General features: G+C 33.1%; 1 protein-coding gene across 2 annotated transcripts; it reads left to right on the top strand.

The window, feature by feature from the left end:
• Positions 1-6,726: 6,726 nt before the first annotated feature.
• Positions 6,727-17,544, top strand: LOC111704483 (protein spinster; the record flags this gene model as incomplete). 2 transcript variants are annotated; one of them, XR_002765840.1, is given in 14 exon segments in its annotated part: positions 6,727-6,840; positions 7,534-7,634; positions 7,933-8,105; positions 8,533-8,598; positions 8,975-9,086; positions 9,450-9,595; positions 9,778-9,880; positions 10,054-10,189; positions 11,036-11,175; positions 11,690-11,902; positions 12,145-12,274; positions 14,287-14,355; positions 15,704-16,409; positions 16,770-17,544. XR_002765840.1 is itself a non-coding variant. In XM_023476726.1 (13 exon segments), coding segments are annotated over 13 exon segments (1,580 nt in total), but the record flags the coding sequence as incomplete, so codon positions are not given.
• Positions 17,545-18,732: the final 1,188 nt, after the last annotated feature.

The following is an 18,732-nucleotide window of genomic DNA, read 5'->3' as shown; positions in this document are numbered from 1 at the left end:
ATTATCCTCTTTCTTTAAACCCTGTCCCCCCCCACGTTAAAATCCCTCTCCATGTGATCCCTTTTCTTTTTCCTTTGTCCCCCCCTTTAAATGCCCCTCCCTCCACCACCAATGAATAATGAAGGGCGAAAACTGGTTTGTTTTTGGTTTTCTCACTTTTAAAACTTCTAAGAATTTGAAAATTGTTTATTCTTAACAATTGCCACGTAACACTGCTACACGTTGTCAAATTTGAGAAGTTGTAATACATAAAAAACGAACCAAAACGATCGTTCTAACTTTTATGGTTAATAGTTTTTTCCTTTTATATTCTTTTAGAATTTTTTTGCATATTTTACTAAATATTTAGAAATGTTGGAACCGTATTTTTATATAACAGTATTTTATGTTGTCTGCTAAAAGTCCGGAAGAGGTAAGTAAAAGGAACCAAGAACATTGCCCATCACTACACTTCTGCAATCAAAGAGAATAGATTTGTGAACCATATCCCTCAAATTTCCCCTGTTGTAAAGGTCGTCTCCGACAAACTGTACCTCCGTTGAATATACTCCGTCCACTCACCAAACCAAACCTTGCCAAGGATTTTGCATAAACGTAAACAACAGCCGCATGGAGCTAATAAAACTTTAAGTGCATTAAAAGAACCCATTTAAACAAAATTTCAGTGAATCATTTGCAATCAAATAGTGAACTTATTTAATCAGACGAAATATTTATTTTCAGAAGAATTAAATTTGCTTTAGACTTCAGTACAAACAACTTTTCGACCCAACACAGTTTTCTAGATTGTAAGTTCCATTCACAACAGTACCTTTTAAACCTTTTATTAATCAGTTCACAACAGTGCCTTTAAACCCTTTATTTATCGATTTACAACAGCAAAAAATATGATCCCCAATCCTGCTAAACCCACTAAACCTAAAATCTCCAATCCTACTAAACCTACAAGACCTAGAATTCCAATACTCATTTATTGATAATAAAAAACCTTCAACTGTTTAATCTTTATTAACAATTATTATTTATATGCATGTACGCCAATAACAATTTGTATTTTGTAGGAAACCTCGTTACTGAAATATACTTTTTTCAAGAAATTATCATCTATCTGTGTCTGGTAGAAGAGAGTGTTTTCCTTGCCAACTTGCCTTTCCCTCTTTCGAGTATTATTCCTTTTGTTCAGCTCACAAGATTATACATAGAGTGGAATTTAAACAATACCTTGGTATGAATTTTGTCAGTCCTTTTCAGCCTGAAAATGAGTTCAAATTGTAAAATTCATGTAAGTGTTCAGAAATTACGCAGTACATCACACTAATAGAGTATGATCCTTGGACATATCCATTCCAATTTAATGTGTGTATTCGCTATAGGTGAATTAAAATCATTATTTTATTTAAATGTAAAAATCGTCGTTTGTCAAGTGAATACCTACAGAATTATTAATCTTTTTTGCTTCAGACTCTTTTGTATACTGCAATAAATATCTTGTTTTAAATTAAATTTCCTCTTTCAAATAGGGAGGCATGTTTTTCACTCCTCCCCCCCCCCTCCCCCTCCTTGTCAGAGATTCTGAAAAAATTATATCTCCCTCATTGTTACTCAGATATCGAGCTAGGTTGATGAACCAGTAAAGAAAAAAATTTCAGATTTGAAAAAATCAAAATATTTCTCTTCAAATCCAATCACTTAGCGAAAATTGCAAAACTTCACTGCAAGATTTATGCAATATGCTTCCTTTTGTCAATGGCAATTTAGATAGATATTTTGTCTGCAATTTTGCAATATTTTTTTCTTTTCCTTTCAGCTATTACAAATAGCCATAAATTATTCTTACTTCAAGAAAAATGGCATCAAAAAGAAGAATGCCGTTTAAAGCTCAAAAAAGCCATTTCAGGCTAAACGCTTGACTCTCAAACTGAACCCTCAGCCATACTTTTTTTATTGAGAAACTATAATTTGTAATGATTAATTAATTTCGACCTTTTCTAAAAAATACCCCCCCCCCCCCACACACTAGCAAATTCCAAGCTACCTGCATGCCAAAACAAAAAAACTATCTTTATTTAACTAAACAATTCTACATTATACATATAGAAATTTCCCGCAATTTTTAGGGTTGTTTCTCCCCCTTTCCGCCTGCCCCTTAGCTGTCTCAGAGCAGTTTTACTTTCTAACAAGACTGAAAACTTAGCAACATAAATTAGATTAGTTGAATGTTTTCCTTCCATTTCACAATTTTGTGAGTCCCACTGTATAAAAGTTATGAAATTGAAATTAAAGAGTTAGTAACCATTTACCTTCCTCATCCTCAATTTTAATTTTTTGGTATCTTGAGTTTTTTTTTAAGTATTAGTTTTTACTGTTTGATTACCTCAAATTAAAAAATATGTTTTTTACTAAACAAAAACATCAAATTGATTATTAGTGAAGCTTATGCTGAAATGAACTCGGAATGCATGACTTGATTTAGAGAAAATCAAATAGTTTTCAAGAAAACTTTTCTATTAAATGATGTTCCAGGGCCCAAAAGGCTATATAGCACAAATGTGTGAAGTACACCTGCAGTATGGAAACAGTACAACAAAATGGCCGTTTTACGCTTTTTTCAAGTAAACTCCACTCTATTTATAATCTATTCTCTTTGCCTGCAATAGTTTACAATACAAGTCCCCCCTCCTCCTCCGATCCTGCTTATATATAGACGTTATAAAGAAACAGCTTGAATTTATTTAAACGTAAATAAAAAGTTTGTATTCATGTCCGGCCAACTTGCTTCCGGAGCAGTTTTCTCAAATTCGTTTAGGAGGCTTGGGTAAAACTATAGATTTTCTCTTTTTATATCAATTGAGCTTTAAGGGACATTTGCATTCTTTTTATATCAATTAAGCTTTTTGATGCCATATCTCTGAAGTAAAAGAAATTTAAACATTTATGAAAGTAGCATAGCTTAAACCCACATTAAAGAGTTTTATGATGTATGATGTATTATTATTCCTCCATAAAGTTAAACAAAGGAAATATTGAAAGGCAATTTTTGTTTTGATGCAAATAGCTTCTCACTACTCAAATATTAGATCTTTTAGATCTATCAAAAAATACCTAATATTTGAGTAGATGTTCTCAATCGCATAAAGGGAACTAATAATAATCAGACATGTCTAAAAACAGGTGAAAAAACATTCAGACTTTTAGTCTTGATTCTTTAATTTAAATTTTTTTGAGGTTTTCATATCAAAACAGTTTTTTTACCTCTGACGCCTCCCTTTCTATACTTTTTTAATTCTGTGCCCCCCCCCCCATTGGAAAATTCTAGGTACGGGCCATGATGCTACTCTGGAATATATGGAAGACTCAAGTTTTGATTTTTTGAAAGGTCCAATGAACTCAATGAACATTTCTAGATGATGAAACACAGCAATTGTGCAGTGAAGGCCCATTTCACAGTCCTCACAGTACTAATTATACTTGGTTTGCAGGGGATATATGAAAATTGGAAAAGGGTTTAAGGTTTTTGAAACTTAAAAGGCACTTAAAAATATGGACATAAACTACTAATATATACTAGCTGTTTCCGGCCTCAGAAATATTGTAAAGCAAGGGGGAATTAAGGGGGTGATATATATGAACGGATACCATTATCCGATTCGTTAAACATTTTCTTGCATCTTTAATTTTGATGTCGACCTTAACAATCTTGAAGACGACATTTATTAACATGGTAGATATTTCTGGCGGGGAGAAATTTTACATTTGAAATTGATTGAGCTTTCAAAGCAAAAGTTTAATATATGGTACAATTTACGAATTCACGATGTCAAATATTTTACAAAATAATATTTTTAACAATTTCTTAAGTAAGATATACTTAAACTATAATATTTTGTATCTAATTGTTCAGTTTTTAAAAATTATAAAAATTGGACAATTGAGTGCGCCCCCCCCACAAATAGAATGAGGAANTCATCACGCCTTCTAGGGGTGGAAAAATGTTACAAAATTCAGAAGGATTTAAATACTACAACAAGAACGGACTTTATGTATGTCAATGTTAGGAAGTTATTAATGTTACTTTTTAGATGTAGTTACCAAACTGTCCATTTTATAATCAACATTTAACATTTCAGAGGATGCAGTGCTTGACCCCTAGCCTATCCTAGCCGCAGCGCTCGGCCCAGAAAGTGTCTTAACCTAACCTAAGTAAATACTAATTTACTAATTTCGTCATGTACAAAATTGATAGGAGGGGAGGGGCCTGGGGGGCGGTGGTCCAAAAATCGTTCACTAGGACAGACCCGACCACTTTAGGCTTGATCCGTTCAGAGATTTTAGCTTCCTGGATCCGTATCCGCAAAAATATGCGGAACCCCGGATCCAAGGGGCAAAATATCAACCAAAAACTACATATACAAACTTTTTTACTCTCAAAACCTAAATCTGAATTATTGAAAAATCTGAATGGTTCATCAGGTTTTAGCATAAAATTAACCGAAATAAAATAAAACAAAATTTGCAAATTCTGTTTTGTTAAAAATTCATTTAATCACAAAGAAATAATCTGGTTCCGGATCCATTTTTTCCAGAGCGGATTCAGGATCCGGATATGGATCTGCATCAAAATTAAGCACTGGTTCAGAGGAAATTTCCTAATAATATTTTTGATTCTAGAAACCATTGGAAAACCTATTCGTCCTATATCGAGGATGTGAGGTCAAAAATCAATGTTATAAATTATTACTTTTAATCAATTTAATTATTTGTTTTGTTCAGAATCCCCCCCCCATAGCCTAGTCGCAGTATAATGTACAGAACTGAACCGAACTTTAAGTTAATTAGAGCTTAAGTAGGAATTTTTGGAAATGTTAATTTTTGAGAAAGATTGCTATTGTAGAATGTCTTTCGGAATTGGAAAAAAAAATCGGAGAACCAGTTCAAATCTGTTTAAATTGTCATTTCAAAAACTAAAAACCTGTTTGAATACTTTGCGAGTTTACTATATGTTGAAATAAAGTAGTGTTCTCTGTTTGTGTTTTTTGTTTGTATGTCCGATCATGACTCAGGAACCCCTGGACCGATTTGCTTCACATTTTGACTGAGGAACTCGTCAGAACCAGGGGAATGTTCTTAACTTGTTAAAAATGTCTACGTTTGAGAATTGGCATTTATAACGAAAGATAGTTTCTAGGCAAAGCTGGGTCTCCAAGCTAGATTTAGATTTTTTTCCATTATTCAAAGCCAATTTGGACATCTTTCTTTTCTTTTGTTCATGAGATGCATTTTCAAATATTGCAATGAATCTTGATTAATTGCTAACTCGACAGAATTTCATACTTGTAGCATTGAGATATTTGATATTTTAGAATTGACATGAAAACCTAATTTTAAATTTACTATTTACCGATCACTAGGGGTGAATTCACCGAATAAAAACTATTTTCAAAGAAGGGGGGGGGGAGAAAGGGGTAGTGATGTTTTCAAGAAAATATACACTTTTGCAATTTACGCACATTACGTTGAAAAATTAACATTTCTTACTTGGGACTTAGTTTATGTAATGATTGCCTGGCGTAATTTATTTTTATGGGGCGAATTTGATTTTCATAAACATTTTGCAATTCCTGGAAGTTGTTTTAAAAAGATTTATCATTTTTTTGATACATGATTACTCTCCCTTCTGATTTTATCATGAAATCTACAAATTATTACAGCCCCCCCTCCCCTCCCTTTCCCTAAACCCTTTTCCTTTCCATCTGGTTTGTTGTGTTGTAACTAATTAGTTCTGATCAATAACAACCTCTAGCTTTACTCTTTTTTTTTCATTTCCACTTCTCCCGCATTGATCCTCTCAACCTAACCAAACCTCCCCTCCATCCGTTCCAGATTCCAGGTATTTAGTACCTTGACCTTTTATCCCCCCTCCCCTTTCAGGTATTTGGTCCTTTGACCTTGAATCCCCCCCTTCCCTAACAACGACCCTGGTCCAAAATAAAAGAGATATGTAAATTTTGTATCAAAATAATCTTGTTTTAAAGTGATTTCCATCAATGTATTCAATTGTTTTTTGAACAGAAAGTTGTCTGTTTTTGCACTTAGCTTAAAACATGAATGGTTCACATTACAGATTTTACAATTGCTATAGATAAGAATAAGAAAAGCACCTTAATGTAACAAAAAAAACCCAATTTTACGCATTTACTCAAATTCTATGTAAAATTTGTTAGTTTTAGGCTATAAATGTAATCCAGTTCTAGTTTAAAAATCATTATTTGGTTTTGAGTGAATAATTAATGATAATTAATTGAAGTGCACTCACTCATTAAACTGATATGCCAGGACATTCACAAACAGACATACGAGTATGCAGGGGTGTTTTTTTCTTGAAAATTATTCCACTCCTTCTCCCTTTCGAAAATACGTTTCCTCAAATAAACATTTTTAAAGGTTTGTTTTTTTTTCCGAAAGGAAAAAGAAAGATTTTTTTATGGAAAATAAAGTAAGTCGAATTTGTTTTTCCTTAGATACCCCATAAATCATTTGCCCCCCCCCCCCTGGAATTTAAATTTTAACCTATTCCTTAAGTTTCGCAAGAGTAATTAGGTCAAAATTTGTATTAAAAAAATTAAAGTATTTATTTATGGTGTAGCCTTATCAGTTTCTGCTACTAAATTACTAAATTATTACTTTTTAATAAAGAGAAAAAATGAATCAATTATTAACTCTGTTTAGGTATCTTGGACCCTATCAAGACTGAATTCGGAGCCAACAATGCAATGATGGGTTTACTACAGACTGCGTTTATTCTCAGCTACATGGTATTTGCACCTCTCTTCGGATACCTAGGTATTGATTTAAATTATTTAAGATTAGGACGCATTTGACGCGGATCAGTCGAGTCTTAGGAATTTAGACTATTTGAATTCTTGTCTAGAAAGACATTTTCAGGGCTTAATACCCTCCCCCTTTATGAATAAAAAATTTTTGCATTTTGCGTAAAGAAATATTTTTTAAAATTTCTTATTTTCCGCCTTTTTTACTCTTCTGTTTGTTGCGTAATTTCATTAAATACTTTTAGAAACAATTCTTCAAATTTAAATGCACATTTTTTTATTCAACCTTTATTTCTAAATCTTATTATTGAAATCGATGGTGTATCTTTAGACCTACGCAGATCCGGTCGACTTTACTTCTGACCTCCTCGCACGTGGTTTTACAGCAGCACCCGACCACCTATCCTGTCCTAGTCGCAGGGCTTAGCTCAGAAATTGACTTAACCTGACCTAACTTGAAATCTAAACAATGGTCCCAACCCCTATTGATGAAAATACATCTAGAAAGGGAAATAGTGGCCGAATTTTAAGAATTTGAGCGGCGGTTTAAATTTAAGCCGCGGCTTAAATTTGGTTGGTTCAAATCAAATGTTATAAGATTTAAGCCGGCGCTTAATTTAAACCGGGTTTTGGCAGATTTAAACCGCGGCTCAAATTCTTTAAATTCCATCTCAGGCAACATAATTTATTCTTGTTTTTAATTTAGGTGATCGTTATTCTCGGCGGTATATAATGGCTGGTGGAGTATTCTTGTGGTCCATTTTTACTCTCATTGGATCCTTTATGTCAGGACGCGAGGACCACAAGGTCGGTTTTTAACTTTAACTATAGACGTTATTAGAGTGGCCTGCCCGATTTACTATGGCACCCTTAAATTAATCAAGAATGAGTGAGATATTTATGTTTTTCTGTTTGAAAATTAATTATTTTCAATTGTGATTTCTTTAGAAAATTGTGAGAATTTTACACTTTTCAAGCTAGAAAAACGACTATATCTTCCAGATTATTGAGCTGATAAGAACTTAAAGGGTACCGTTGCCAAGCATACTAATCATGGAGGGAAAATACAATTTTAAAAATTTATGCAAGAAAAAAACTTGTTCAGATGTTGATGTGGGGGAACCCTGATTTCTGGGCGTTCCTTGGCTCCCGAGCTATGGTTGGTATTGGAGAAGCCAGCTACTCAACGATAGCTCCGACTATTATCTCGGATATGTTTGTCAAGGAAGCCAGGAGCCAGATGCTAGCTCTCTTCTACTTTGCTATTCCAGTCGGAAGGTAATGTTTAAGCAATAAAGATTATTTTGTTTAACAAATGTGCAATTTGGGCGACATTTTTTATTATTATGATTAATATTAAGAACCTTTGAGATTTACATTATTTCTATTGTGGTGAAAAACGAATTTCACCGACAAATAGAATTTGCAAGAGTCCAGTTGCCAAATCAGTTAAATAGATTATTACTGTGTTAATTTCATCCCTAAATTATATTAAAAGGATGACAAAGCTAGTCGTTAGATTTCCAATTTTTCATTTTTTCCAGATCAACAAAATTATAATTATACTCGAAATTATAAACCCCTGCAGATTTTTATCGCTTTTGAGATAGAAAAATTTTCGTCATTTGAATCTAAAAAAATCCGAAATGTCTAAAGCATTAATGAAATTTAAAATAATAATTATGAAACGAATATATTTGTTTAGTGGACTCGGATATATAGTTGGATCTAAGGGAGCTGAACTGGCGGGATCCTGGCAGTGGGGACTAAGGAACATTCTTCAACGAATTAAGATGCACCTGAAAAAATGTCCACTTTAAAAATCCATCAAATTGACCTAATTATTACAACTTTTTAACAGAGATAAAAAAACGAAATAGATCGAAAAATGTCCGGACTACCTTGAAAATAATTGTGAAATTTGAAAATTTTGGGTTAGCGCTTTGTCTCCGGGCCGCCGCTGTATACATAGTGGTGTGTAGCGCACTGAAGGCAGTCTGGGGGTTTCTACATTTCAAACTGATTTTTTTAATTATTTGACATGATTTGACTCCTCACCGCTTGTGTTGCACTGCAGGAATATTTTTCTGGGACAAGCTCACGGGCCCCCCCGCTTCGTATTATTTGTTGAAGAATTGATGTCACAGAGCAACCCCTGTCGCTGGAATAATTGCGGTCATCCTGATCCTTGTTCTCCTTGAGGATCCACCCCGAGGTCACAGTGAGGGACATGAACAACTTCAAGCACAGTCTTACACTGTAAATAATAAATATGTATTTATCAAGGGGGGGGATCAAATCTCGTTGACTTAAAATAATTATTTATTTGATTTAAAAAAAAATATTTCTGTGGGGGAAATGAGGGAAAAAACTTGTGAATTAAGGAACGATAACTTATTCAATATTCATCATGTTAGTAAAGAAACAAAAAAAATTTATGTCAGGGTTAATGTATTTTTTTCTAATGCTTTTTTTCTAATTCAAGTAAGCAAGGCAATATGTTAAGTTTGATCCGGATCCGTAAGCACAAACGGACATTTAGTGAAAATATTTTTTGGCAAACTGGTTTAATTTTTGATAAGATGAAAGTAGTTGTATTATTTATCTTTTATCTTTTTTTAGGAGGATTTGGCCGGGTTGGGTCGGAATATGACTTTTGTTCTCTCCACCCTGGCGTTCACCTGCGTCACGTTCTGCACTGGAGCTCTCTCCTGGTGGGGTCCTGTCTTCATTGAGAAGGCTGTACTCTCAGTACCCCCAGATCAAAGGTAAGATAAGACTGTTCTCACAATACACAAAGATCAAAGGTAGAACATGAATGTACTCTCTCTCTCTTAAGTGTTTTCCTTGTAATTTTTAATCAAATGGCAACATTTTTTTGATACACTTCCCAAAGATTCAATAGTTTTTTATTAAAATGAATTTTTAATAAAATCTGTTTTATTTCTAGAATTCTGGATCCAAGCAAGGTTGCTATTGTATTTGGAGCAGTAACTATGATGAGCGGAATTATTGGCGTTCCTCTTGGTATGTTCCTCTCAACTAAACTCAAGGTAAAAAATATAGAAGGAGCTTTTTTTAATCCACTCTTTCTCTGTAGACGCATTTTTATTTAAAACGTACCACCCTGTAATACGAAACGCTTATCAAATAATAGATAAAATTTTTATATTGAGCATGTGTTTTTATCTCTTAAAAACAAAATAATAATTTAGTTAATATACAGGCTCGGTTTCCCCGCGCGGATCCCATTATCTGTGGTTGTGGTATTCTTATCTCCGCTGTTCTCCTCACCCTTGGTATGGTTGTCTGTCAGAAGAATATCATCCTTGCGTTCATTCTTCTCTTCCTCGGGGAAATTGGTGAGTATTTTGAACCATTTTTCTGGGACACCCCGTCAGTTAAGATTTTTTTGTAAACGGATTCTAACTACCCTAACCACCAGGCCATACAACTTTTGGTAAAGGTCGTTTTTTTAGATACATTAGGTCGACCTTATGCAATGCATGGGTCGGTTCGTAGCACATTGACTCATTATTTACTCGTTATTCCTTTTAAAAAGGTATTTATATTCCTCTCATAACAATAAACAAAAAGAAAAAGTATTCGAGCAAAATTTTTCCCGAAGGAACAATTTTTGTAAGAGATAACGCTTAAATTCAGCGAATATACTTATTCAAAGCACAAACTCTTATATTGAGATAAATCTGGCAGAAATGACTCGTCAGAGCGTTGAAGTCACAGGTTTTAGATACAAAAGTTTTTCTCGCTGAGCTGGGAAATTTTGGAGACTCACAATCTCGATCACTTGATCTCGGTATATACAGTGGGCACTTTTAACTTGAGGATCAATGATTAATCTCTTCATTTCATTTATCCCTTCAGAGCTGGGAACTTTTGAATGGTGGATATCGGGATTAATGCTTGATCCTCTCTTTTTCTTAATCTCCAGATTAAATATTGCTTGTTTTCCTCATGAATTTGATCTCCAGATTAATTAACAGATCAGGATTAAGGATATCACATTCTAAAGTTTTCAGCTCAGGGTACACTTTTACTGCAGTATATTGATTAAAGATTCAATTAATCTGCAGATTAACAAATGATGTTAGCAGCTGTAAACGATAGAAAAAATTCCTTTATTCCACTTTGACCTTTACTGCACTTCTTTGCATTGGATATTGTAATACTTGATAATTATATTTCAGCGTTGAACCTGAACTGGAGTATAGTAGCGGATATGCTACTGTACGTTGTTGTACCAACCTGTCGGAGTACAGCTGAAGCTGTGCAGATCCTTTTCAGTCATGCTTTCGGAGATGCTGGATCACCATATCTCATTGGAGTGGTAAGATATCTTTATAGACCTTCTAGTTTGGTTGATTATGATTCATGTTATTTTGATGCAGATTTGGATTCGTCTTGAAAAAAATGGATTCTAAATTTAAGTGTTGCTAATATATTTTACGAAAAACAAATTTCTAAAATTTTCTTTTTTTTCTCGCTAATTTTATGTAAAAATTTAATATCTCATTCAATGATTAGGAAGTGTTTAATGATATCTAATTGACATTAACATGTGTTGTGGGTGTCATTTTCCACTTGGATTCGGATACAGCTGGAGCTAAAAAATGTTACGACCTTATGTATTCCGATTCTAAGCATAAGTTTTTCGTTCTTAAATATACGTTTCATGATAATATTGTTAATTTTACCAGTTGAGTAAACACGCAATAGTGTTCAAACAATTGTAAAATTAAAAATGTTGTTTGCAGATTTTCCTAATTCAATCCTGAAATTCACATTTTTAATTTGTGATCAATTTATTATTTAATTTTTGATCTTCATTTTGATTTGTTAAGATCGCTGACGGTTTAAAGAATTTTCTCGACACTACGGGAGATTTGTGCGTGAGCTCAGAAATCCTCGGCGTGGATCAGATCTTGAACAGTACACAACTAGTTCCCGGTGATTTCAACGCCACTGCGCTGCTGGAAGTTAGTGACGATTTGTCAAATATGTTGGAATCGTCAACAGTTTCATATCTTGGAAATGTAACATTACCATGCGCACAGGTATTTCATTAAAGATATTTTTAATTCTTTACTATTACCATAGATAAAGATAGATTGCACATAAGACGACATTTTTCATCTTAAAAGATAAACATGTACGAAGATGTTTTAAAGATATTCCTATTACATGGATTTATTTATTTATCTATGACTATTACTAATAAAGGAAAACATAATTATTAAATATGTTTCTGGCCTAATATTTTAGTCAACTCTTATATTTATCTTAATTTTTAATTCAGATTGAATATTCGGCAATGTTGTATTCGTTGTTAACGAATTCTGGAGTAGAAGTTATCGGCGGTCTTCTCTTCTTCGTGTCGGCGATTTTCCTTATCAAAGATAAACTTCTGTGTGAACAGGCGTCTATGGGTAAGCGTAAAGTTTTGTTGTTATCAACTGGAACTGTAGACGTAATTTTAAGTGGCCCCTGCTTGAAGAGGGGCATACTAAATTCACAACGGTACCCATTAAACCTTGGTCTGTGCGGAAATGATTTAGATAATTTTAGTTTTCTAAAACGTTCTAAAATTCTCTATAAAAGTATTTTCCGTTAAAGTAAAAAGAGATTTAATTGGTTTTTTCGGTAAAATTGGAAGGAAGAAAAGAGATAGGAGGATTATGTAGAATGTAGATGTGATGTAAATATGTTTGAAGGTGGGGGTGGTAGCTGTCATATCTTGTCTATCTAAAACCATTCATCTAACACTTTCTCTCTCCTCTCTGCTATCTGGTTGTTTAATGAGCACTATGATTTTGATGATTTATTAATGTTTATAATCCGCGATCACATAGGTAAAACAAACTCGCTTAAAATAAGCCAATTGCGGGAGGCTTAGTGGGATTTCTTAGGAACACTACATGGTATGTGTTCTTTTTACTGGTCGGGCTTGTACTACTCAAAATCCTTGTTCGATTTCAGGGTAAAAATAGCAAATAACAATTTACAAGATAAACAAACATAGATCTAAATTGAATGATAATTGATAAATTGATACATCATTAAATTAATAATTCTTGTTTTGGGATATAACCACCCCTAAACCAAGCCAACAATTTTAAACCACCCAGGCAGAGAAAAGATATAAATCCAAGCGTCAGATACAACTGGTGTATATAAAGGTATTCTAAGAAGGCATTCATGAAACAACAATACATCATTAAATCATAATATTTTGTTTGCTAGTTGTCATTTGTCATGTAAAAAGGTCGGCAATAATATAAAACATTTCTTTCTGATTTTTTAAAGTAAAATCCCAAACTGTAAGAATCCCAAATGAATGTTAACCAATGTTGGGATTGGAAGGATTGGGATTAGGATTAGGACTAGGAAGTTGGAATAGGTTGGACAGGGATCAATTGGGAATAGATAAAATAGGTTGGGAATTGGGATGGATACCAACTAAAGAGGAAGTTGGGATTGGGATTCAATGAATGTGAGGATGATAAAAGGGTTGGTAAATTGGGACCACAGTATTGGAAAGAGAATCAGCAAGATATAGAAGTTCAGAACAGAGATACAGATATAATAAAATACGTGTGTAAAGACCATGGAGAATATGTAGTTTAGTGGGTACAAATGTTAATAAGGGGTGAAGACGACATTTTGGAAGGAATTAGCGAATTACTGTTAAGTTGGGATAAGAGAGAGAAAAGAGTATAAAAATTATCATTAGAATCATTCAATACTCTGAAACAAGTAATTCATGGATTTTGGCAAAAGAGACAATTTCCTCGTTATTGCTGAGATTTAGATGTAAAGAGTAATTTTGTGAATCAATTTCCTCGTTATTGCTGAGATATAGATGTAAAGGGTACCGTTGTGAATCAATTTCCTCGTTATTGCTGAGATTTAAATGTAAAGGTTACCGTTGTGAATCAATTTTCTCATTATTGCTGAGATTTAAATGTAAAGGTTACAGTTGTGAATCAATTTCCTAGTTATTGCAAGCTGAGATTTAAATGTAAAGGTTACCGTTGTGAATCAATTTCCTCGTTATTGCTGAGATTTAAATGTAAAGGGTAAATTGTGAATAAATTTCCTCGTTATTGCTGAGATTTAAATGTAAAGGGTACCGTTGTGAATCAATTTCCTCGTTATTGCTGAGATATAGATTAAAGGGTACCGTTGTGAATCAATTTCCTCGTTATTGCTGAGATATAGATGTAAACTTGTAAAGGGTACCTCTGTGAATCAATTTCCTCGTTATTTCTGAGATATAGATGTAAAGGGTACCGTTGTGAATCAATTTCCTCGTTATTGTTGAGATATAGATTAAAGGGTACCGTTGTGAATCGGGAATAGCCAAGGGTCACCCCTACACAATTGGAAATTGCTCTGCTTGATTTTTTTTATTTCTTGAGTTAACGTATTTTGTATTCAGAATGTCGGCGAGAAAATGGACATGAAATTAAACTCATGCTTCCCTCCACTTCTCCTGAGGACAGCATAGGTAACTAGTGTTTTTAAAAATCAACGTGTTTCTTGAGATGGAATTTAAAGAATTTGAGCCGCAGTTTAAATCCGCCAAAACCCGGTTTAAATTATGCGCCGGCTTAAATCTTGAAACATTTGATACAATTTTAAGTGGAACCAACCATTTTTAAGCCGCGGCTTAAATTTAAACCGCCGCTCAAATTCTTTGAATTCAGCCATTGGTTGACTTTTTCAAGATTAGGAAAGGTTCCCCAAGACCCACTAACATGAGCATTGAGGGTTTACATTTTCAAAACAAAGTTTTTATTACATTTGAAGATAAGACTAATTTAATGGGTTAATAATAAATAATTTACGGTGCGCCTGAACAAAATCAAGACGTTTTAAATACTCCAGAAAAAGGTTGGTGGGGTTTGATAATATGAGTAAAATCATTGTGAAAAATGATTATCCTAACTTTTTTCATAGAGATCTTTTTGAGGAAACTCATGTTTTATGGATCTACTTGAACAAATTCCAACTGCTTTAGTTTGTTCCTTTTTAACCCATTTTTAATGCCAGATAGAACATTTTGTTAGCAGTACCAATTGAAAGAAAATTAAATTGTCTGCCGAAGAGCAAACTCATACTTTCATGTTTCTTGTTTATATCCAAAGATAATCATAATCAAAGTTTAGTTAAAGTTATTTCTAAATTTAAAATCTTAAAGGGAGTCTTCACGAAAAATGAAAGGGGGTATAGGCTTAGTGCGATAAAAAAAGCGCTTTTGATCGCTACTAATCTCACTTCTATCTGTTGCGTCTATAAGGAGAAAATTGTTTGGATTGGATTGGATTGGATTGGATTGGATTGGATTGGATTGGATTGGATTGGATTGGATTGGATATTTAAGAAAGTATCTATCAATGAATACTTAATGAATTGGGCGGTTTTTTATACTTTCTCCAAACATCCAATTATTTTTCCACTCACAAAAAAATTGAAAATAAATAAATTGATAAGGTTAAAAAATTATTTTTCCACAATTTCAGTAATAAGATACCTAAATAGGTTTAGTTCAGTTTGCATTTATTATACTTTGTATTTTTTGCATATTATTGGTAAACATTTTGCATATGTTTTCTCACAGGCATATTGTAAGAAACTCAAATTTTTAAATCATTACTTTTCTTACACGAACTCCATGTTGGGCTGGCCCTCATAGAAAATATAAACATAAATTTAACCAAAACTAAACTAATAGCGCTCATCTTATTAAGAAAGGGCTCAGTTTTTGGGGAACTAAATGATTTTTTAAAGAAAGTTTTTAACATAATTGTGTTTAAATCTTTGAATTGCATATTTATTGTTAAATATTATTCAAGGTGGAGATATCCCGTCTGATGACGAATTGCCCCAGCTCGTGGACAATAATTCGTCCAGATCTACTACTCCAGTTTAGTCCGGACGAACACTACCCCGCTCTAGTCCGGACGACCAAAGTTTCATCGCCGAGCGGTCTGAGACTTTACGTTGGGTCCTTTAAAAATTCCTTCAGTCCTTGGGTGCAATGATAATGCTGTTTTTTGAGAGAATTCGGCATCACTCTGACAAACGTCACCGTTCTCTAATAAAATCTTATAAATTTGGTAAATTTGGTAAAACTTTCCTACAATAATTTACTTACCATGATCAATGAGTCAAATTGAATTATTGTAAATATTGATTATTGCAAACCATAGTCGCAGTTCTGTACAGACACAGTACTGAGTGTGAGTACACTGAGCATTGTATGTACAGTGTACACTGTCATTGTATATGCACTTGTGTACTTAAGTAAAATGAATGTACACTGTACAGTTTTACACAGAAAGTACCTTCTATTATTGTATAACGTATATAGTGGATTGTATTTTGCATTGTACAATTATACAATCTTGAACGTATAGTTATCCTGTACAGTGTACACGGAATGTCATTACGATATGTAAAATAATATTAATATGTATTGTGCAATGTATTTAGAAGTAAAGTTTTTTAAAAACTAAACCTTGAACCAGTTTTTCCAACCCCCATATAATCTTTCTTCTGGTTCTCAATTTAAAAAAAAACAAAGTATCCCAGTTTTTGAGGTTTTTTTGTGTTCAGTCTTGATTTATAGTTAGAACTTTCATTTTTATTTTAATCAGTGGTTTCGTGAAGTAACCTTTTTTTACAACTGTGTATTTTCAATCTATCCAAAGTTTTTGAATCCTCAATGCTTCAGTTGTCTTATGTACATAAAAGTCAGCTTTATTCAATTCAATAATTTTCAAAGCATTAGTTTTTATCAAAAACCGTATTTTTTGTAAAAAAAAAAATACCTTTTTTGTCATGAAGTAGATAATTTCTTGATAGATCTTCCTGGAACTGACAAAATGATTTTAAATCTCAAAAGTTGAGCAACCAAAGGCCAAAGATTAGATCTCATGCTTTCGTGTTAAAATTGGTGTTTGATGTGAAACTTAATGTGTAAATTGTTACATTTAGAAAATTATCTGTTTTAACGTAGAATGATATTGAAAATTGGAAATAGTACATTTTGATGGTTAATATTTTTTCTTTATTTTTACATCGGCCTAACTTCTTGCGTTGTTTTATTTCAATTTGATCTTAATGTTTGGACCAGATTTGAATACGTCACACACAACAAAATGAGAAAGATTCTACGTTATTTAATGATACTAAATTACTAAAAGAGAAGTGGGAAAATAGACTTTTTTGAGTAATATATCAACTTTTTTCCCGTATTATGAAGTAGAAATTGGAAATAAACGTGAAAAATTTTAAACTTAAATCAAATCAATTTTTGTTTAAACTTTTTAATTACAAATTCATCAGGATTGAATTCAAGAAGAAAACGAAATTTCAAACCCGTTGAAAGTGAACATAAAGGTTGAAACATTGTTCTACAGGGTTGGTCCTCTTGTCATTATATTAAAAAGATCATTCTACACGACCTTCTTTTTGGAAGGTTATATCTAAAAAAACTTAAATTGTACTAAATGTGAATTTAAAATTGTGAATCGTGTCCTCTCCTGTGATCCCGATCATTTGATGTCGTAGTCAGCAAAACCTGCTCAGTTAATAATCACTAGTTTAGATATTTAATTTTATACAAAATGTGTAATAATATGGCGATTATAATAAATTCTCTTTTATTTAAATATAATTTATCATTTCAGAACATTTATAGAATGTGTGCAAAGAATTTGATGATAGGAGATTAAAGTAATTAATTTAATATGTTTCTTTGAAAAAACAAACAAATAAAAAGCGAGGAAAGGGGGCTGAATTTTGAACAAGCTCACCTTTATCTGATTTCATATCCAGGGGTGTTTATTTCTTAGAAAAATAATCCCCCCCTTTTAAAAATTTTTTCAAGGTTTTATTCGCTGAATTGAGTGAAATAAATTTTTTGGTTAAAACTAAAACAAATTNCCCCCCCGGGTCCTAGGGTTTAACTATATGCACTGTACTTGTGAAGAAATGTGGGTGTGCCGAATCCGTATTTAGTTGTTGGTCTGCTCACTACACACAGATTGGTCTTGTATCCTCTTCAAACCAAAAGTCTCGAAAAACTGATTAAAATTAAAAAAACGTGATTCAAAATTAACGGTTCAAAGTTCTCATTTCTGTTTTGGATACATTAAGGGTTTAAGCTTTCTTTAAAAAACTCAATCTGTCGTAAATAGTATCTTGTCCATAAATTCTGCCAGCCGGCGGCTTCCACTAATATCATAGGCATAAAATCTGCCACAAATAGTATCTTATTCTATAAACTAGTACATATTCATCTGTAGATGATGTTCTAGGTATATTTTTGTACAAATTATACTGCTGAGAATCTAACTGTATTCCAAGGATTTACAACGATTTAAGTATCTGCACTTGGATTCATGTAGTAAGCCTACAAAAGGCTTAGAACAGTTACTTCACCTTTTGTGAGAATGTTTTAATGTTGTTCATCTAGGACACTTCTGGTATATTTCTAATGATTGTAAAAACACGGGCAGCCGTAGTACCTTTGCATTTCTGAGCCGAGTCAACCTTTCCGGTCCCAGTTTGTACTGTACCTAGCTCTGTGGACAGGACTAGCCGGTGCAACAAGGTTGACGCGGTCAGGCTTTATGCTTCCAATAGGTTGAATTTATTTTTTCTAAAGGGGCAGAGGTGCGTGAAAAAGAATTCAATCAGTAAAGTCGCGTAGTGCTGTTAAACTAATCTGATATTCCCCTTTTTGTATTGCTTATTACCGTTAAATGTCAAACAAAGGAGTTTAACGGATCGAACTTAATTAAGAATTTCTCATTAAAAAGTACGTATTTTTTCAGCTTGACTTCAAAAAAGTATTAAATATGTTCTTGAGAAAAGC

The sequence above is a fragment of the Eurytemora carolleeae genome, unplaced genomic scaffold, assembly GCF_000591075.1.
Source record: "Eurytemora carolleeae unplaced genomic scaffold, Eaff_2.0 scaffold146, whole genome shotgun sequence".
In the NCBI taxonomy this organism is placed as follows: domain Eukaryota; kingdom Metazoa; phylum Arthropoda; class Copepoda; order Calanoida; family Temoridae; genus Eurytemora; species Eurytemora carolleeae.
Note: the sequence above shows the minus strand (reverse complement) of the source record. Positions and strands in the feature narration are given on the sequence as shown.